The sequence below is a fragment of the Ammospiza nelsoni genome, chromosome 3 (genome assembly GCF_027579445.1).
Source record: "Ammospiza nelsoni isolate bAmmNel1 chromosome 3, bAmmNel1.pri, whole genome shotgun sequence".
In the NCBI taxonomy this organism is placed as follows: Eukaryota; Metazoa; Chordata; class Aves; order Passeriformes; family Passerellidae; genus Ammospiza; species Ammospiza nelsoni.
The window spans coordinates 17,139,894-17,155,247 of record NC_080635.1 but is presented as its reverse complement, the minus strand read 5'-3'; the positions used below and the strand labels follow the sequence as shown (position 1 = coordinate 17,155,247).

The 15,354-nt window shown below is 41.1% G+C and overlaps 2 protein-coding genes across 3 annotated transcripts; one reads left to right on the top strand and one right to left on the bottom strand.

Annotated features, from left to right (window-relative positions):
• Positions 1 to 663: 663 nt before the first annotated feature.
• PNO1 (partner of NOB1 homolog) lies at positions 664 to 6,337 on the bottom strand. The gene is made up of 7 exons (XM_059469157.1): positions 6,071 to 6,337; positions 5,839 to 5,988; positions 4,149 to 4,232; positions 2,588 to 2,648; positions 1,988 to 2,105; positions 1,400 to 1,470; positions 664 to 949 (listed from the first exon to the last, which is right to left on the bottom strand). The coding sequence occupies exons 1-7, from the start codon at positions 6,242 to 6,244 to the stop codon at positions 882 to 884; spliced, it is 726 nt and encodes a 241-aa protein (XP_059325140.1). The 5' UTR covers positions 6,245 to 6,337; the 3' UTR covers positions 664 to 881.
• On the top strand, positions 6,304 to 13,296 carry DNAAF10 (dynein axonemal assembly factor 10). 2 transcript variants are annotated; one of them, XM_059469155.1, is made up of 8 exons: positions 6,304 to 6,531; positions 7,491 to 7,591; positions 8,672 to 8,802; positions 9,263 to 9,364; positions 10,108 to 10,223; positions 10,562 to 10,696; positions 11,571 to 11,668; positions 12,397 to 13,296. In XM_059469155.1, the coding sequence occupies exons 1-8, from the start codon at positions 6,340 to 6,342 to the stop codon at positions 12,602 to 12,604; spliced, it is 1,083 nt and encodes a 360-aa protein (XP_059325138.1). In that variant the 5' UTR covers positions 6,304 to 6,339; the 3' UTR covers positions 12,605 to 13,296. The 2 variants fall into 2 exon arrangements, with proteins under 2 accessions (XP_059325138.1, XP_059325139.1); XM_059469156.1 differs by lacking the exon at positions 6,304 to 6,531 and adding an exon at positions 7,120 to 7,358.
• Positions 13,297 to 15,354: the final 2,058 nt, after the last annotated feature.

The following is a 15,354-nucleotide window of genomic DNA, read 5'->3' as shown; positions in this document are numbered from 1 at the left end:
TCTGGAAACTTGGACATTGACCTAAATACTTAATTTGCTTGTGTGTTTGATAATCTTATTTCTGTTTTCATTCCCAAACCTGACTTATATATTTTGCAAGACATTTTACAGAAGGTTGCCTGGCAGGTTTAGGAGAAGAGGGTTCATTTTTAAATCTTACTTGGAGTGGTCACTCTTAATTTCTCCCCCTACTTTTACTGCATTATGCTGCTTATGTAGCATTTTAAGGAGACACACAGGACCTTACAGTTGTTTGTTCTCTGGTACACTGGAACATACTTAACCTCATGGCTCTTGGCTCCACTAGGCTGTCCTTACAGATAATTTGTAGGAATTAAGAAATCTATATGTGTGCAGATTCAGGATTCAGTTCAAGTGTGTTATTTACCCCTTCATCTTACTCTTTTCATGTGATGCATTGTTCAGCAGCAGCACTCGGTGGACAGCCTGCCATTGGACTCTGCATTCCAGTTGACTCCTTCTTCTTTCAGGAAGATACTAAACCATGATGTGTGTTTATAAATGCATAACTCTGCCAATTCCTTTAGGCTTGAAACATTAAACACCAAGGCTTTCTGAAGAAGCAGCGTTTTAAGTCTGATATTCAGAAAATCTGTAATGGAGCAGGTTTTTGTTTGAGGCTGTTCAAGTAAAATCATGGACTTTTGATACAGACAGTTTAAAACCTCTTTTAATGACTAGACAGAAACATTAGGTGTGTTCAAATCAGACCATATGTCCAAAGTCAATCAGACTCCACAAACAGTTGTGGTTTTCTTCTGGGCTTCGAAATCCAGCAGAAAACTGATGGCTTCTGTAGCTCTCAGTTTCTCCTGTGTTCAGGAACCTGGACTTCCAGCCCCAGTCCTCGGTGGTGCAGCTCAGAACCTCTCAGCTGCTCTGCTGGCCACTGCCCTAATATTGCCATAAACTTTGGATGGAGGACTTCCTGCAGAAGAAGGCACAAATCTACTCAAGAAATGTAATCTGTCACAAAAATGGATGTGTTGTGCTCACGCTGTGTTAAAAGTGGAGAACTAAGCCAAAGGGTGAGAAGGATGGGCAAGGTCAGTCACCATCTTACTGCAAGTGCAGAGCTCAAGTTCTGCTTTGAGTGGGTTGCTCCCTCTGGCTTTTGAGACCGTTTAGGGAATGCTGTAGCTAAATCAAAATGCAGAACATCTTTCTGCAATGTGGTGAGGGTTTTGGAGCCAGAAAGCAAGTCCTGGATTCCCTGCTTCTCCCCTAGATTTTTCTCTTAAGAGCAACAAGCCAACTGCCAGCAAGCTATTTACTCCAAATATAGGTGTGGACAAGACAGGGAAGAGGGTGAGAGCCATAAAGCAGTTTCTCAAACTGCAAGATTCATATGCAGTGAAGATTAAATAAGAGGACTTACCTAAAATTAGATTGCAAATTGCTGTTCGTGCCATTTTAATGTTCTGAAAAGATCCCAAAATATGAATTTTTCTGTAGAAAGAAAAGTAGCAGTAGTTAACAGTAACTGAAGAGATTGCACAGTTAATGGAGAACTGGAGGTTAGAGATAAATGTGGAATTTTTTATCAGTGTCCTAGTTTCTTTTCTACACTTGTAAACAAAAAAAACCCAACCGAAACCCACAAAACCTACAACATAAGACTTGTGCTCTTCTAAATCCTTTAAAAATAGATTTTACCATTTGCAGATTTAACAGTGTAGCAGCTTCAGGAGGAAAACATTGCTGTGTTTGTGAGTTCAACTTTGATTATTCATAAGAAGGAATTCTTATGCTGTAGGGAGTGACTGAATTCTAGATGCGCTGGTGACACCATCATTCTCATAATAAAAGGTCAAATAATTTGTATTCATTAAAATAGTCTCTTAAATATTTTTTCTTACTACTACTCTATAGTTTCATAAAATTTAAGTTATCTTTGTTTCTGGCATAGGACATGGATTAGCTGAGGGGTTGTGCTTTGCCTAGGAGGAAGTCAGTCTGTACTTACGTGTCAGCAAGAACGATGCGTGTCCTGGTCACATTTTCTATGGTGAATTTGGTTTTTCCACCTTTTCCTGCTATTCTCCCTATTGCTCTTGACAGATGATCTCCTTTCAAAGGTTTGACTGAAATGAGAATAGCATGACCAGGGTAACAGCAGTGGTGTGTATTCCTGTTAATACTTTCCTTGGTCAAGTTGCTGGAAACAACTTGTGCCAAGTACTACAAAACCAACTTCACTGGTCAACACAGATCCATCTGGATTTCAGTTTTTTTTTGACTAGTAGTGCACACTGCAGCCAGTGCTGACATGGGGTTTCTGGCTCACAGAAGTCTCCTTTAGAACTGCAGAGAAAGGCAGTTTATGTTGAGGAAATGGAGTCAAAGTGCACCAAGCTAACACTGGTAGAAATAAAGTAGATCAGGTTTAGATCCTACTCTACAGGGGACTCCAAGGAGTCCCAGTATTACATAAAATTAGATGTTTCTGACTTTCCTGATCCATGAGGGCAAGCGATAAAAGTGGAGCAGGGGGAAAGAAAAAACTAAATCCATAGTAGCAGGATGCATACATGACTTCTTGAATGCTGCATCAGAAAATACTCACCATCTGTAACTTCAAATGACTCCAGAAAAAGATCATCTAATCTGATGAGAGCAAGGGCATCCTAAAAGAGCAGGAGATTTGTTATCAGCAGTTATTTTTTCCAGTAACACAGTGAAAGCTGCTGTTCTCTTTATACACACAACCTAGTAAATAACAACTAAAGTTAAATCCACTTTTTTTTAACAGCAATACAAATATTTCCATCTAGAGAACCCTACACAGGCTTGGATGTCCCTGCATTCAGCCCTGCCTCCCTAGGGCTAGTGGATCCAGTACAGGTCTAGAGCAAGGAGCAGCCCCTGCAACACTGAAAAAAGTGGGTTTGTTTGCTCCAACAGGCCCAGTCCTATTTAGTATCTACTGATAATCTGGATGAGAGTCCACCTTTAGCAAATTCACAGATGACACCAAGCTGCAAGCACAACTGGTGATCTGCTGGAGGCTCGGAGGGCTCTGCAGAAGGACCTGGACAGGCTGGATAGATGGGCCAAATCCATTAATACAGGGTTTAGTAAGTCCATGTGCCAGGTCCTACACTTTGGCCACAACAGCAACCAGGTAGAAAGGAACCTGGGGGTTCAGCTGACAGCGGGCTGAATACAAGCCAGCAGTGTACCGACATGGCCAAGAAAGCAAATGGCATCCTGGCCTGGATCAGGAACAGTGTGGCCAGCAGGAGCAGGGAAGTCATTCTTCCCCTGTACTTTGCATTGGTTAGGCCATACCTTGACTATTATGTCCACTACTGTTTTGGGCACCCCAATTTAAGAAGGACTTTCATATGCTCGAATGTGCCCAGAGAAGAGCAGCAAGGCTGATGAAGGGTCTGGAACAAAAGTCCTACGAGAAGTGGTTGAGGGAGCTGGAGGGGCTCAGCCTGGAGAGAAGGAGGCCTCAGGGGAGACCTTATCACTCTGTACAACTGCCTGAAAGGAGAGTGTAGCCAGGTGGGGTTGGTCTCACCTCCCAGGCAACCAGGGACAGGACAAGAGAACACAGTCTCAAGCTGCACCAGGGGAAGTTTAGGCTGGATATCAGGAATAAGTACTTCACAGAAGGAGTGATTGGGAACTGGAATGGGCTTCCCAGGGAGCTGGTAGAGTCACCATCCCTGGAGGTGTTTAAAAAATGACTAGATGTGGCACTCAGTGCCATGGTTTAGTTGATAAAGTCATAGGATGGACTTGATGATCTCAAAGGTCTTTTCTGACCTCGTTAATTCTGTGATTCTGTGAGTTTTGCACAGACTGGAGGTTATTGGCTTGGGCTTAAGAAAAATGAGCAGTCTCTACCAGTGCAGGGGACCTCAGAGAGAGATTATTCCTTTATGCTTGTCTCACACAACCTATGTTTTCTGTTTATGTGCTGTTTGTAAGCTACTTTTTTATCCGGCATTATCTTAAGAAACTGGATGTCTACTCCAGTCACAATTTCTAGAAAACAATGATTTCTAGAAAACCACCTAAGGATTTTTCTCTTTATTTCTTATGGTAATTTGCAGAGGCCAGGGACAGACCAGTAAACTGGAGCAATCTCTCAATCTGGTTGTTAGGAGACTCACCTCTACTTGAAATCCAAGTATAAAGGCTTTCACAAAATCAGCTGCTTTTGTCAGAGCACTGAGATCCTTTGTCTCTTGACAAGTCTGCAAGACAAGAAGTTATGTTTGCAAATTAAGACCAGGCAAGTTAGGATCAGAACTTTAAAGATCAGCCTGCACTTGGAGGGGAGAGAAGAGAAAAGCTGCTGAAAATCCATACCACCACTGACTGAGTAGAACCCTTTTGGTGGAGAAAACCCAAAAACAACACAAACTAAATGGCAACAGCAAACAGCAGGAAAAAGAGAAGGATGGTGATGGCAGGAGAGTTATTCTAATGACAATATTCTAAATATACCTTAGCAGATGAATGAAATTAATTTCAAAGTTTTATATTGATGATGGATATGGGCAAAATAAAATTACCTTGATTAAGAACAAAACTACCTTGTTTTTCACCAGACATCATTTCATATCAAAAGGTGGTGTTAAAAATCCCAGGGTTTTCTCCTGCACAGTTATGGAGTGAAACTGCAGGAGTTCCTGCTCCTCCCTACCTTTCCCCTGAGGTTATTTCTAGGAAATAAAGTAAATAAGGGATAATTCTGTCACCTTTCTTCAATTCCTGCCATCAAACTTGTGATAACATTTCATTGTTAGGAAGCAAAATTCCTGTTGTATTTTCACTATTACATTGGAAGATCTCTCATGTCAGTGGTGCTAATACAGTGAGTTGTACGTCAAAACTTTAGATATGCCCTTAAAAATTCCTGGTGTGAACATTCCTCAAGAGGAATAAGGATAAAGAATGAGTATCTACAAGAATTACAGGTTTATACTGGTGTCTGTGCCCTAAGGTATTCCATTGCAATCCATTAAAGAAAAATCACATGCTATTAAACTATGGGCCCTTACTGTCTGCCACAAACAAAGGCATTAGGAGATTCAGTGCCCCCTTAAAAGATACTGTTTACTTTCACGTCAGTATTTGGTAACCTTAAATAGCTGGAAAACACTGAATTACAAAATTGTATCTAAGACATGGATGAAAATTCTTCCTTCACGTACTTAACTTTCTATAGTACATAATTTTCTCCTACAAAAACTCCCCCAGCTTCTGCTGGCTCCTTCTGGAACGGATCTGTAGTTTTGGATTTTACTTGCAGTAATTACTTGTTCTAAGCAACAACTGCCAGATGTGATCCCTGGGGAGGTGACACCACACAGTTTCCATTTTTCCAAGCATTAAATGGGATTTACGACTTCTCTAGTCTTTAATCTGTGGACCAAGAACAACCATGAGAAGAGGCCCTGCTTTTCAGGAGGCAGAATCATAGAACGGTAAGGGGTTGGAGTGGACCATAAGATCATCTAGTGCCAACCCCCCTGCCACAGGAAGGGACATCTGTCACTAAACCAGGCTGCTCAAGGCCTTATCCAACCTGCTTTGAACACTGCCCGGGTTGGGGCAGCCCCGGGGAACCACTTCCAGTGTCTCACTACTCTCACAGTAAAAAAATCTTTCCCAACATCCAAACCAAATCTTCCTTCTTTCAATTTGTAAATGTAACTCCTTGTCCTGTCACTACAGTTCCTGACAAAGAGACCCTCTCCAGCTTCCTTGGAGGCCCCTTCAGACACTGGAAGGTGCTATGAGGTCTGCACACAACCTTCTCTTACCGGGGAAGGCCCAAGAAGTTGCTCCCCTTACCTTGATCTCAACATTTCTCGTTTTCAAGTTGAACCTGATTTGAAGCTGCAGATGCTCCACAATGGGCGTGAATATCTTCATCCAGTTCTCCTTAAGCGGCGTGTACCTGTTGGCCGGCACAGGGATCTTCCTCAGCTCACCTTTCCCAACCTGCCGGGGGCGAGACGCAGCAGGCCGTGAGGCGGGGGACAGCGGACATGCGGGAGCGGCATTTCCCCGGCACCCCGCGTACCCCGAGCGCCTCGGCAGCCACGGGTGGGAACGCCGGCCGCTTGCTGGGCCGCGGTCCCGCCGTGTCCATGGCAGCTCCCGCCGCCGGCTCCTCGCCGCCCGCCCGCCGCTTCCTCCGGCTCCGCCGGGACACGACGCTGGTGAAGCCGCCGCTAGCGGCCGCCTCGGTCTCCATGCTGGCCGCGGAGCACACGTGGTACGGCTCTCGCCGGAAGGGGCCGCCGGGCGCTTCCGCCGCAGCCGCCGGGGCCGGGGAAGGAGCGGGGCGGGATGTCGGCGGTGCTGGGTCTGGAGCGGCCGCAGGTGGTGTCGCACGTCCAGCAGGCGCTAAGCTACACCGTGTTCGATTGCAAGTGGGTGCCCCGCAGCGCCCGCCTGATGTGCCTGGGCAGCGCCGCCCGCGGCACCGGCATCATCCAGCTGTACGAGCTGCACGGAGCCCGTCTGGAGGTGCTGCGGGAGGTGAGCACGGTCCCTCGGGAACAGCTGCTGGGACGTTTGTCCAGAGCCCGGGGATAAAAGACAGGAGCTGATTTACGTGTTAAATATGCTGATTCACTGATACCCCGTCGTTTCTTGATAAGAAACGCTCACCACAATTCCCTGAAAGGTTGTAGCCGGGTGAGAGTCTCTCTTTTCCCAGGCAACTGCTGACAGAACTTAAGCTGCTGAGGTTTCGATTTGACATTAGGAGGAATTTCCTCACAGAAAGGGTGATTAGACGTTGAAATGGGCTGCCCAGGGAGGTGATGGAGTCACCGTCCCTGGAGATGTTTAAGGGAAGACGGATTTGGCACTCAGTGCCATGGTTTAGTTGACAACGTAGTGGCCGGTCACAGGTTGGACTCGACCATCTCAGAGGTCTTTTTCAACCTAACTGAGGCTGTGATTCTGTGATTTTGTTCACTGCTGTGTTTTGTAGGTTGTTTTCATGTGTTGTGTTATGGGTTTCTGGTTTCTGCCTGTGTTTAGCTTTTTTGGGAGTGTTTTTTCGTTTGTTTGTTTGTTTTTGGTTTTTGGTTTTGTTGTTGAGGTTTGAGGTTGGTTGGTTGGGTTTTGGGGTTTTTTTGGCTGGTTGGTTGGTTTTTTGCTTTTTGTTTGGTTGGTTTTTTTCTCTCAGATTGACCTCTGAGTGTTCACTTCTTCTGAGACTTAGCAGTTCCTCAGGTGCATAAGGCCCCACTAGGCCACAAGCAGAGTGTTTTCTTCCAGACCAGTAACCTCGGCCCTCTGCTTTTCTGTGCACAAGGATGAAACTCAAAGTGCAGCTTGCCTTCAATAACATTTTGGTAGTATTTTGCACCAAATATCCCATGTGTGTTTTGCTGACCCTTGCCCCTGTGCAGTCCTGAAAACTGTGTGGCCTGCGGGTGTGTTTGCCTTTTCCATGTGCTGACACAGACATTTCCTTTCTTTAAAAGATCGAAAAGCCCAAACCTGTAAAATGTGGAACTTTTGGTGCTACATCTCTGCAGCAAAGATACTTAGCGACAGGAGATTTCGATGGAAACCTTAACATATGGTAAGCATTTTCTGGAAGCATTTTTACTTGGTATTTTCCATGTCTGTCTGAACAGAGGTTTCTGTTTGTGGATTTTGCATGAGATGCTCTCCATGCTGCCCAGGTGTGGTTGGGACCTGGTGCAGGCTTCGCTGGCTATTGTATTTGGACCATGCCTGTTTTGTAGAAACAACACAGAATTCTGCACCGTGTTTAATTCAGTGCTGCTTCACTCCCATCTTCTGTGTGCAGCTACAAAAACCTGTTAAAGTTCTGTGAGGTTATCCTCTGATAAAGGCTTTTGAATGGATGCATAAGTACAAACAAGAGGTTGTGTTCAACCTAAATTTCATGTCCAGATTAAATAAATATTTTTAATCTTGACATTTCAAATACTTCCTCTATGTCCCTGAATTATTGGTGTAATTAATGTCTAGGTAAATTTATGGTCAAATAAAGTAGTAGTGTCAAAAGGGGATTTTTTTATTATCATTATTATATTGCCCTGTGTCAAGGAGCTACTGGTTCTTGTTGGAATAGCAAGAATTACATGGACAGCTACTAGTTGAAATGTAAAATAAAATTCTGAAGGATTCTCAAAGAATGGGAATTGGTGGGAAAGAATCATGAAACTCATGGCTGGATACAACAGTCACCTATTATTACTGAAGTTAGCATTAATAATGGTCACCTATTATTACTGAAGTTAGCAGTAGTCAGAGCTAGGTGAGGATCAATGAGCCAAATTATTTTATGGACCTACTGAAAGTAAAGACACTTGTAGTATCTTGATCTGTAGTGTGATTCATTTTTGAGCCCAGCGTGTAAAACTGGTCCTGAGTGGTTGCTGTGGTGAATCTCACAACTGCCTTTACAAACAGGGAGGTTCAGAACAGAGCCAGACCTTTTGGAGCAGTCCAAAGCAGTAGCCAAAAAAGAAATCAAACAAAGACTCATGGTTCTTAGTGGTGATATCCATATTTGTTCTCACCGTTAATCTGAGCTTTTATGATTTGTGCTCAAGTTTCCTTTCATTTTTATACAAATCCTGAGTGTCAAGGAAAAATGCCATGTTTTCTGTTCTTTTTCTTTCTTGCCTAGGAATTTAGAAGCTCCTGAAATACCAGTGTATTCTGTGAAAGGTCATAAGGAAATCATAAACAGTATAGATGGTGTAGGTGGCTTAGGAATTGGGGAAGGTGCACCAGAAATTGTGACTGGCAGTCGAGATGGTGAGTTAGTGAACTCTGCAAGTCTTCCCAGTTCGTGTGAGCCTGCAAGCCCTTGATGGCAGGGCATAGTCTGCCATCTGAACTAGTTACAAGCTGTAGCAACTAGTTCTTTGTACACTGTCTTTTGAATCTTTCTTGGGACCCATTTTCTCTAATTCTTCTAGAAGCCACAGATAAGCAAAAGGTACTGTTGTCACTGGGCATGAGACAGAAGGAACACAAACCATAATAAATGCAAAATATCAGCCAGAGAAAATACATCTTTAACAAATGCTTTCACCCTGTTTCTGTGTAGTTCTGTGGTTCTTTCTTATGTCGACAAAACAAAGTGCGGCTTGCTAGAGTTGAAAGAGTTGCTCCTGTCTTTTGAATGATTAAGATGAAAAGCAAAGGGCTTTCCTGGGAAGGTGAACACAGTATGACAATGTATTCCTAATACAAAATCTATTGTCTTTCCCAGGAACTGTGAAGGTGTGGGACCCAAGGCAGAAGGACACTCCTGTGGCTAATATGGAACCTCTACAGGGGGAGAGCAAAAGAGACTGCTGGACTGTGGCATTTGGTAATTGATCAGACTATGACCATTCCTCCCTCTCACATGACTGTGTTTTGATGATTGTCAATATATTTCAGGATGTTATGGAATACTTTATTTTGTATGGATGTATAAGTAGCAGGTTTTACTTTTCTACACTTGAAAATTTATGTGTGGGTTTTTTTCTTCAAAATAAACCAGTTTTGTGGGTTTGTGATAGATGGGTTTTGGATTCATTCTCTAATCACTTTTGGTCACCATTTGTAGTTGGACTTGATCATCTTGAAGGTCTTTTCCAACATAAATGATTAATGATTCTGTGGCTTCACAGGTAAGCTGTGCAAGCTTTATTTATGTGCCTAGAAATGTAAAAATAGTGTATCTAGCTGTGTGGTCTGGAAGGAGCGTAAATGTTGCCATGTACAGGGAGCTCACCACTGTTGTAGTGTAGCTGCAGCTACCAAGCATGAAGCAGTTAATTTAAGAGAAGTCCCTTGATTAATTAAGAGCAAATTGAAGAAAACAGCAATGGTTGATGTGAGCTCTGCATTTTTCTTTGGAGAGAGCAAAGTTGCTTGTGTCCTACACAAGATTTTTCTAGACCCTTCAGGTTTGAAAAGCATCCGGTTCAGGACATCTTAATATCCCAACAACTTGTTGTTGTTCTTGTTGTTGTATAAATGGAAGTTGAAACTGTAGGCCTGGAACTTCCGAAATTTACAGGCTAAAGAGGTTTTGTGTTTTCTGGTAAATTCTCTCTCTGTGTCCAGGTAATGCTTACAATCAAGAGGAACGTGTTGTATGTGCCGGATATGACAATGGGGACATTAAATTGTTTGACTTAAAAACCATGTCACTACGATGGGAGACCAACATTAAGAATGGGGTAAGGAAATCACAAAAGTGTTTTTCATTCCAGCTCCTATGTAGGATGGAAAAATTAAAAGAACTCTGTCTGTGTGAAACTTACCCAGAAGATGTTTCTGCTGAGAGTGTACCAAGGAATAATTTTCTTTAGGTTCAGCATGTTGTACCCCTCTCATTCTTGATGAGGACATTTTTCAGTGGATTAATGTTTTCAGATCAACATGTTTATTTCCTGTTTGATGATGATATTATTGTGGAATTAAGCAATGATTAATACATATTTACAAATTACAAAACACCCATTTTTTTTAACAGTGACTAAATTACAAGACTGAATTTATCTTGTTCTATATCCAGGTTTGCAGTGTGGAGTTTGACAGAAAAGATATAAATATGAATAAGCTGGTGGCCACATCGCTTGAGGGAAAATTCCATGTTTTTGATATGAGAACTCAGCATCCAACCAAAGGTTTTGCTTCTGTTTCAGAGAAGGTATGGGGAGACTGAGAATTTCTTAATAAGAGACAAACTTTCTAAATTCTAAATTACTACAGGTGTAGTACAAATATGTAAGAAATGCCCAGGTTACTTCATAATTTTTTGTTTTGTTTTGTTTGGTTCGTGTTGCTTTTTTGGGTGGGTTTTTTGTTGTTTTGTTGGGGTTTTTTTGGTTCTGTTTTGGTTTGGTTTTTTGTGGATTTTTTTTTTTTTTTTTTTTTTTTTTGTTGTTTTTGGGTTTTTATTTGGGTTTTTTTGTTTGGTTGGTTGTTTTTTTTAGTGAACAAGATCTGGTGGTAATTCAAGAAAAGGCGCTTTTATTGTGAAGTTCTTTAGGACTTCCTTTTTTTAGAAAAGGCTGAGTTTCAACTTAGTATCTCTTAGTATTTTCTATACTATCATTCAGAGCAGATAAGGTGTTGGAGGTACTTGATTCTGAATCAAAGAATTTTTTTTGAGAATAAAACAATAAATTTAACTTATTTATTTATAAATAATTTTGTAATAAAATGTGAAAATAGAATTTGTTGTTCATTTAGCGCATTTAAGCTTTTCCTAGTGGACGTTTGCAGACAGATATACATTAAGTCAGAGGACGTGTTGGGGTTTTTCCCGAAGTGGTTTCTGTTGCCAAATGATCTTAGTTCCCTGGCTGAGGTTTGAGTTGTTGACTGTGTTTTGTTTGCACAGTGTAATATAGTCCCTTCCAGTAATGATTTTAAGAGATATCATACAGTGAAATTAACCATCCACTATGGGAAGGCTGGCCTCTTTTCATACAAGTGATCTCTTTTTTAAGATTCTGCGTCCTTTCCAATGAAGTTCATCTCCAAATGACTTCTGTACAATGCTGATTTCCTTTTGTTAGGCACAAAAATCTACAATTTGGCAGGTTCGGCACTTGCCACAAAACAGAGATATATTTATGACAAGTGGAGGATCTGGGAGCCTTCATCTCTGGAAATAGTAAGTGATCACTTCTCCAGCCAGGACTAAGAAATAAACCATTTAATGTTTTAAGAAAGAATCTTCCTGAAAATGATGAGTGGGGTCCGGCTTCCAACCTCATAATATGTGGTTAAAATTATTGCTTACAAATGCAGTAGAAAGGGTGATTTCAGTGTCAGTACTTGATTTGGAACCTTGAATTAATCCCTGAAAAAATGTTACAGCATAGGTGAATCTTGCCCTTGTTGTCTTCATGTAATGAAGATCTAATTATATCCTTGGTTAACAAGGTGAAAAATGGAAAAAAATGAGTTTCTTAAAATTCTAATATGGTGTCAGTTACATCTGAGAAAAATATTGAAAGCCTTGACTTAACCATTCTTATATTTACATTTTCTTACATTACATGGAAAAATAATTTAATAGTCCTACATGCAATTAATTTGGTGCATTAAGTTTCAGAAGCATAGTTGTGATGAAAGTTTTCTGGCTGTGGTAAAAGCCAACCAGTTAGAAAATGAAGATCTGTAGGATAGGGGTGTCAGGATTCAAAACTTCCCACATCCTTTTTTCTTTCATGAAATGTCTACTGAAGTATGCAGTGTAGATATAGCTGGATATGATTATTCATTACTTTTAAGACATTTAGTTGCCTTATCTGTAGAGCAGGAAATAAAGAGGATTATGATGTGTTTGTATCAATACATTTCTAAGTAGCTGTTTTTGTTTAATTTTCTCATTGGCAGTGAGTACCCAGCCCAGCGCTCGAAGAAAGATTCAGAAGGATCTGAGATGGGGGTGGCAGGGTCTCTTAGTCTCTTGCAGAATGTGACTCTGTCAACACAGCCCATCTCTAGCCTGGACTGGAGCCCTGACAAAAAGGGACTTTGTGTCTGTGGGGCTTTTGACCAAACTGTGAGGGTGCTGATAGTTACAAAGCTTAACAAAATTTGACAAGAAAACTAGAATTTCTGATGAGAAAGCAATATAGTTTGCAGTCTGTAAATATGGGTGGGGGAGCCGTTCTATTTCTAATTTAATTTCTTCTTTAATAAAACTGGATTAAAGAAATAGAAGCCAGATTTTTCTATTGAAAAATCAGATACGTGCAATCAGAGTTGTTTGGCTGATTGTGCTGTCATGACTTGAAGTTGCCTGGGCACAAAATTTAACCTTCTAGAAATGTGAATTTACAATGAAAATAAAATGTGCCTTTGTGTTAACACAACTCTGTAATTGTAGAGTTCACTTGGATTTGTGTTCAGTTTATTCATATTGCAAATCTCTTCATGCTTGTTAAATGCTTTGGCTTTATTATATATAGTGTTGTCCATGTGCATTCATGCAGTGGGAACCACTACAGAAACTTGTTGTGTTACTGGATTTATTAATTAGAATGTTTGTTAAAGTGACTTAGGATTCTTTACTACAATGGAGAAATTATAACAAAGGCTAAAGTACTCAGGTTTAAAGGAGTAAAGTTTTTATTGAAGATCATACTGAAATTAAACTATCAAGTAAAATACACTGTTTTATTATTTTAGTTGGGTTTCCTATTAAGTTTATATGTTCTGTTGCTTTTATATCTGTTTTCAACTTGATATTCTACAAATAAAATTGTGTAGTGTTTTCTTAATATGAACAAAGTATATTATTCGAACATCCAGAGATTTAGAGAAGTAATGTATAGAAAAACCTAACAGGCTAATAAAACCTAAACTTTGTGGAATGGAGAAATCCTTCATGCCTCTGTAGCAGAGAGTGGGCAGGAGGAACATTACAGTAGACCATAAGTAAAGTGTGTCTGTGGAAGTCCTTGGTTTTAGTAGGTCACTGATACTCTCCTCTACAAACTTAGGTTCTTGTATTTCATATTTAGCAAGGGCCAGCAGGGATGAAAACACAGGCAATGTAGGCTAAATATTTTGTGGAAGACCAAGATTTATGAGATTCATTTGTCTTCCCTAAGACTTGATGGTTTGCTTTTAAGTGTAATATTTAGTATCTGATTTTTTTGACCCAAGTAATCCCATCTCCTTTTGTGTGTGGTGTAATATTGAGAGCATATTCTGAAATTATTTCAAATGTTGTCCTTCTTAGGGTGCATTCCAGCAAGAGGGAACTATTACTCTGTACTCTTGGCTGCAGCTTTGGGGGTGTGGAATTCAAAGAATTCAAGTGCTTTGGGTCTAAAATGCACTGTTCAAAGACGGCTTCCATTAGCTTTGTGCTGTAAATGAAATATACTCACTGAAAGGTGTGAAAGGCTGTGGAAATAGGTAGAAGTAAGTTTTCTCTCTTTAACAGTAACTAAATCAACCACAGAGTGAGGGAAGAAAAAACTCTCAGTGTAGGTACCTGCAAGGGAAAACAAAATCTCCTGAGCATAGGACTGGGCTCTTGGTGCTATTTTTATGTACTTGTCCTGCAGCAAAAATGTCCCTTTTTTATTCAAACAATTCTGGGGAGATCTCCTAGTTGGATACAACTTAGAGCAAGAGCTATTAAACAACAATTCTTAAAGCTCCATAGGCCTCAAAAATCTAAAATGTATGTTACCTCTGTGCACTTAATTTTGAGATTAATTTTATTCCTTGTTTTGTAAAAGAAGGAATGTGTTCCCCTCTACTCATGAGGGGAACACATAGTTTCATGAAAACATGACAATTTGCATATAAGGAGGTTGCAAAAAACTGAGAGCTGGAGGAAAGCACAGATGGAAGGTGGTGTGTCCTTGTTCCTTAAAGGTAAGTGGCTGTACCTGTGTACCTGCAAAATGAAAGACAATTACTGTCTGGAGAGAAGAGCTGTTGCTTGTGCCTGTACTGTGCATCATCTCCTCAGCAGATTGGATTTCTGCTTCTTCGAGGCTAAACCAGAAAAAGCTGCCTGTGGCAGCCCAGCCTGCTCTATTTATAGTCCTTCCCCTTCTTGCTGAAGTGTGGCACCTTGCCTCTGCAGCCTGCAGAGCTGAAGTGTGTTCTAAATAAAATCATAATGCATCTGAGATGTCATGCCCAGACCAAATGCTCTCTGACGCAGCTCCGAGGAGTGCTCTGGAAAACCCCTGCCTCGCCCAAGGCCAAGAAATGGAATGTGCTCCCAAATTTGGAGTGACTGCATTTACCAAGTGTATCTGCCTGGCAGCTCTCGCTTGTTTCCTGTGCAAACCACCCCTGTGTGCTCATGGAAGAAAAAATCTGTTTACAGGCATGACTGCAGCCCATGTACAGGGACATATTACACACTTTTGGGTTTGTGCTTTGTGGGTTTTTAATGAGATGCTGCCCAAATCCTCATCAATCAGGTTTGGGTCTTCTGTTTCACACCAGTATAGTTCTTTTGAATTTCACAATTTATACAGGTCCTTGGAGATTACAGCCCTCCAAGGTTTCCATGCATGGAGTCAGTATTTGCATACAATATATAGTTTTCATCACAAAAAAAATAAAGGTAATTTACAGTTGAGGCATGACTTGGACCAAATTTTAAGCAATGTAAGGCAAGTTGTAACCCTGTATGGGAAGCTACAATGCTGTAGCTCTCATCTTTTCACAGCCACTCATTCTTTTAGGGACATCATGGAATTGGTACAAAGAAGGAAGATTGGAAATTGCACAGAAAAAGAAAGTAAGAAAGAAAGACATGCTCTTCAGTGATTCCTTCAGAGACAGCAGACACAGCTTGTCCATACAGTTAGATTC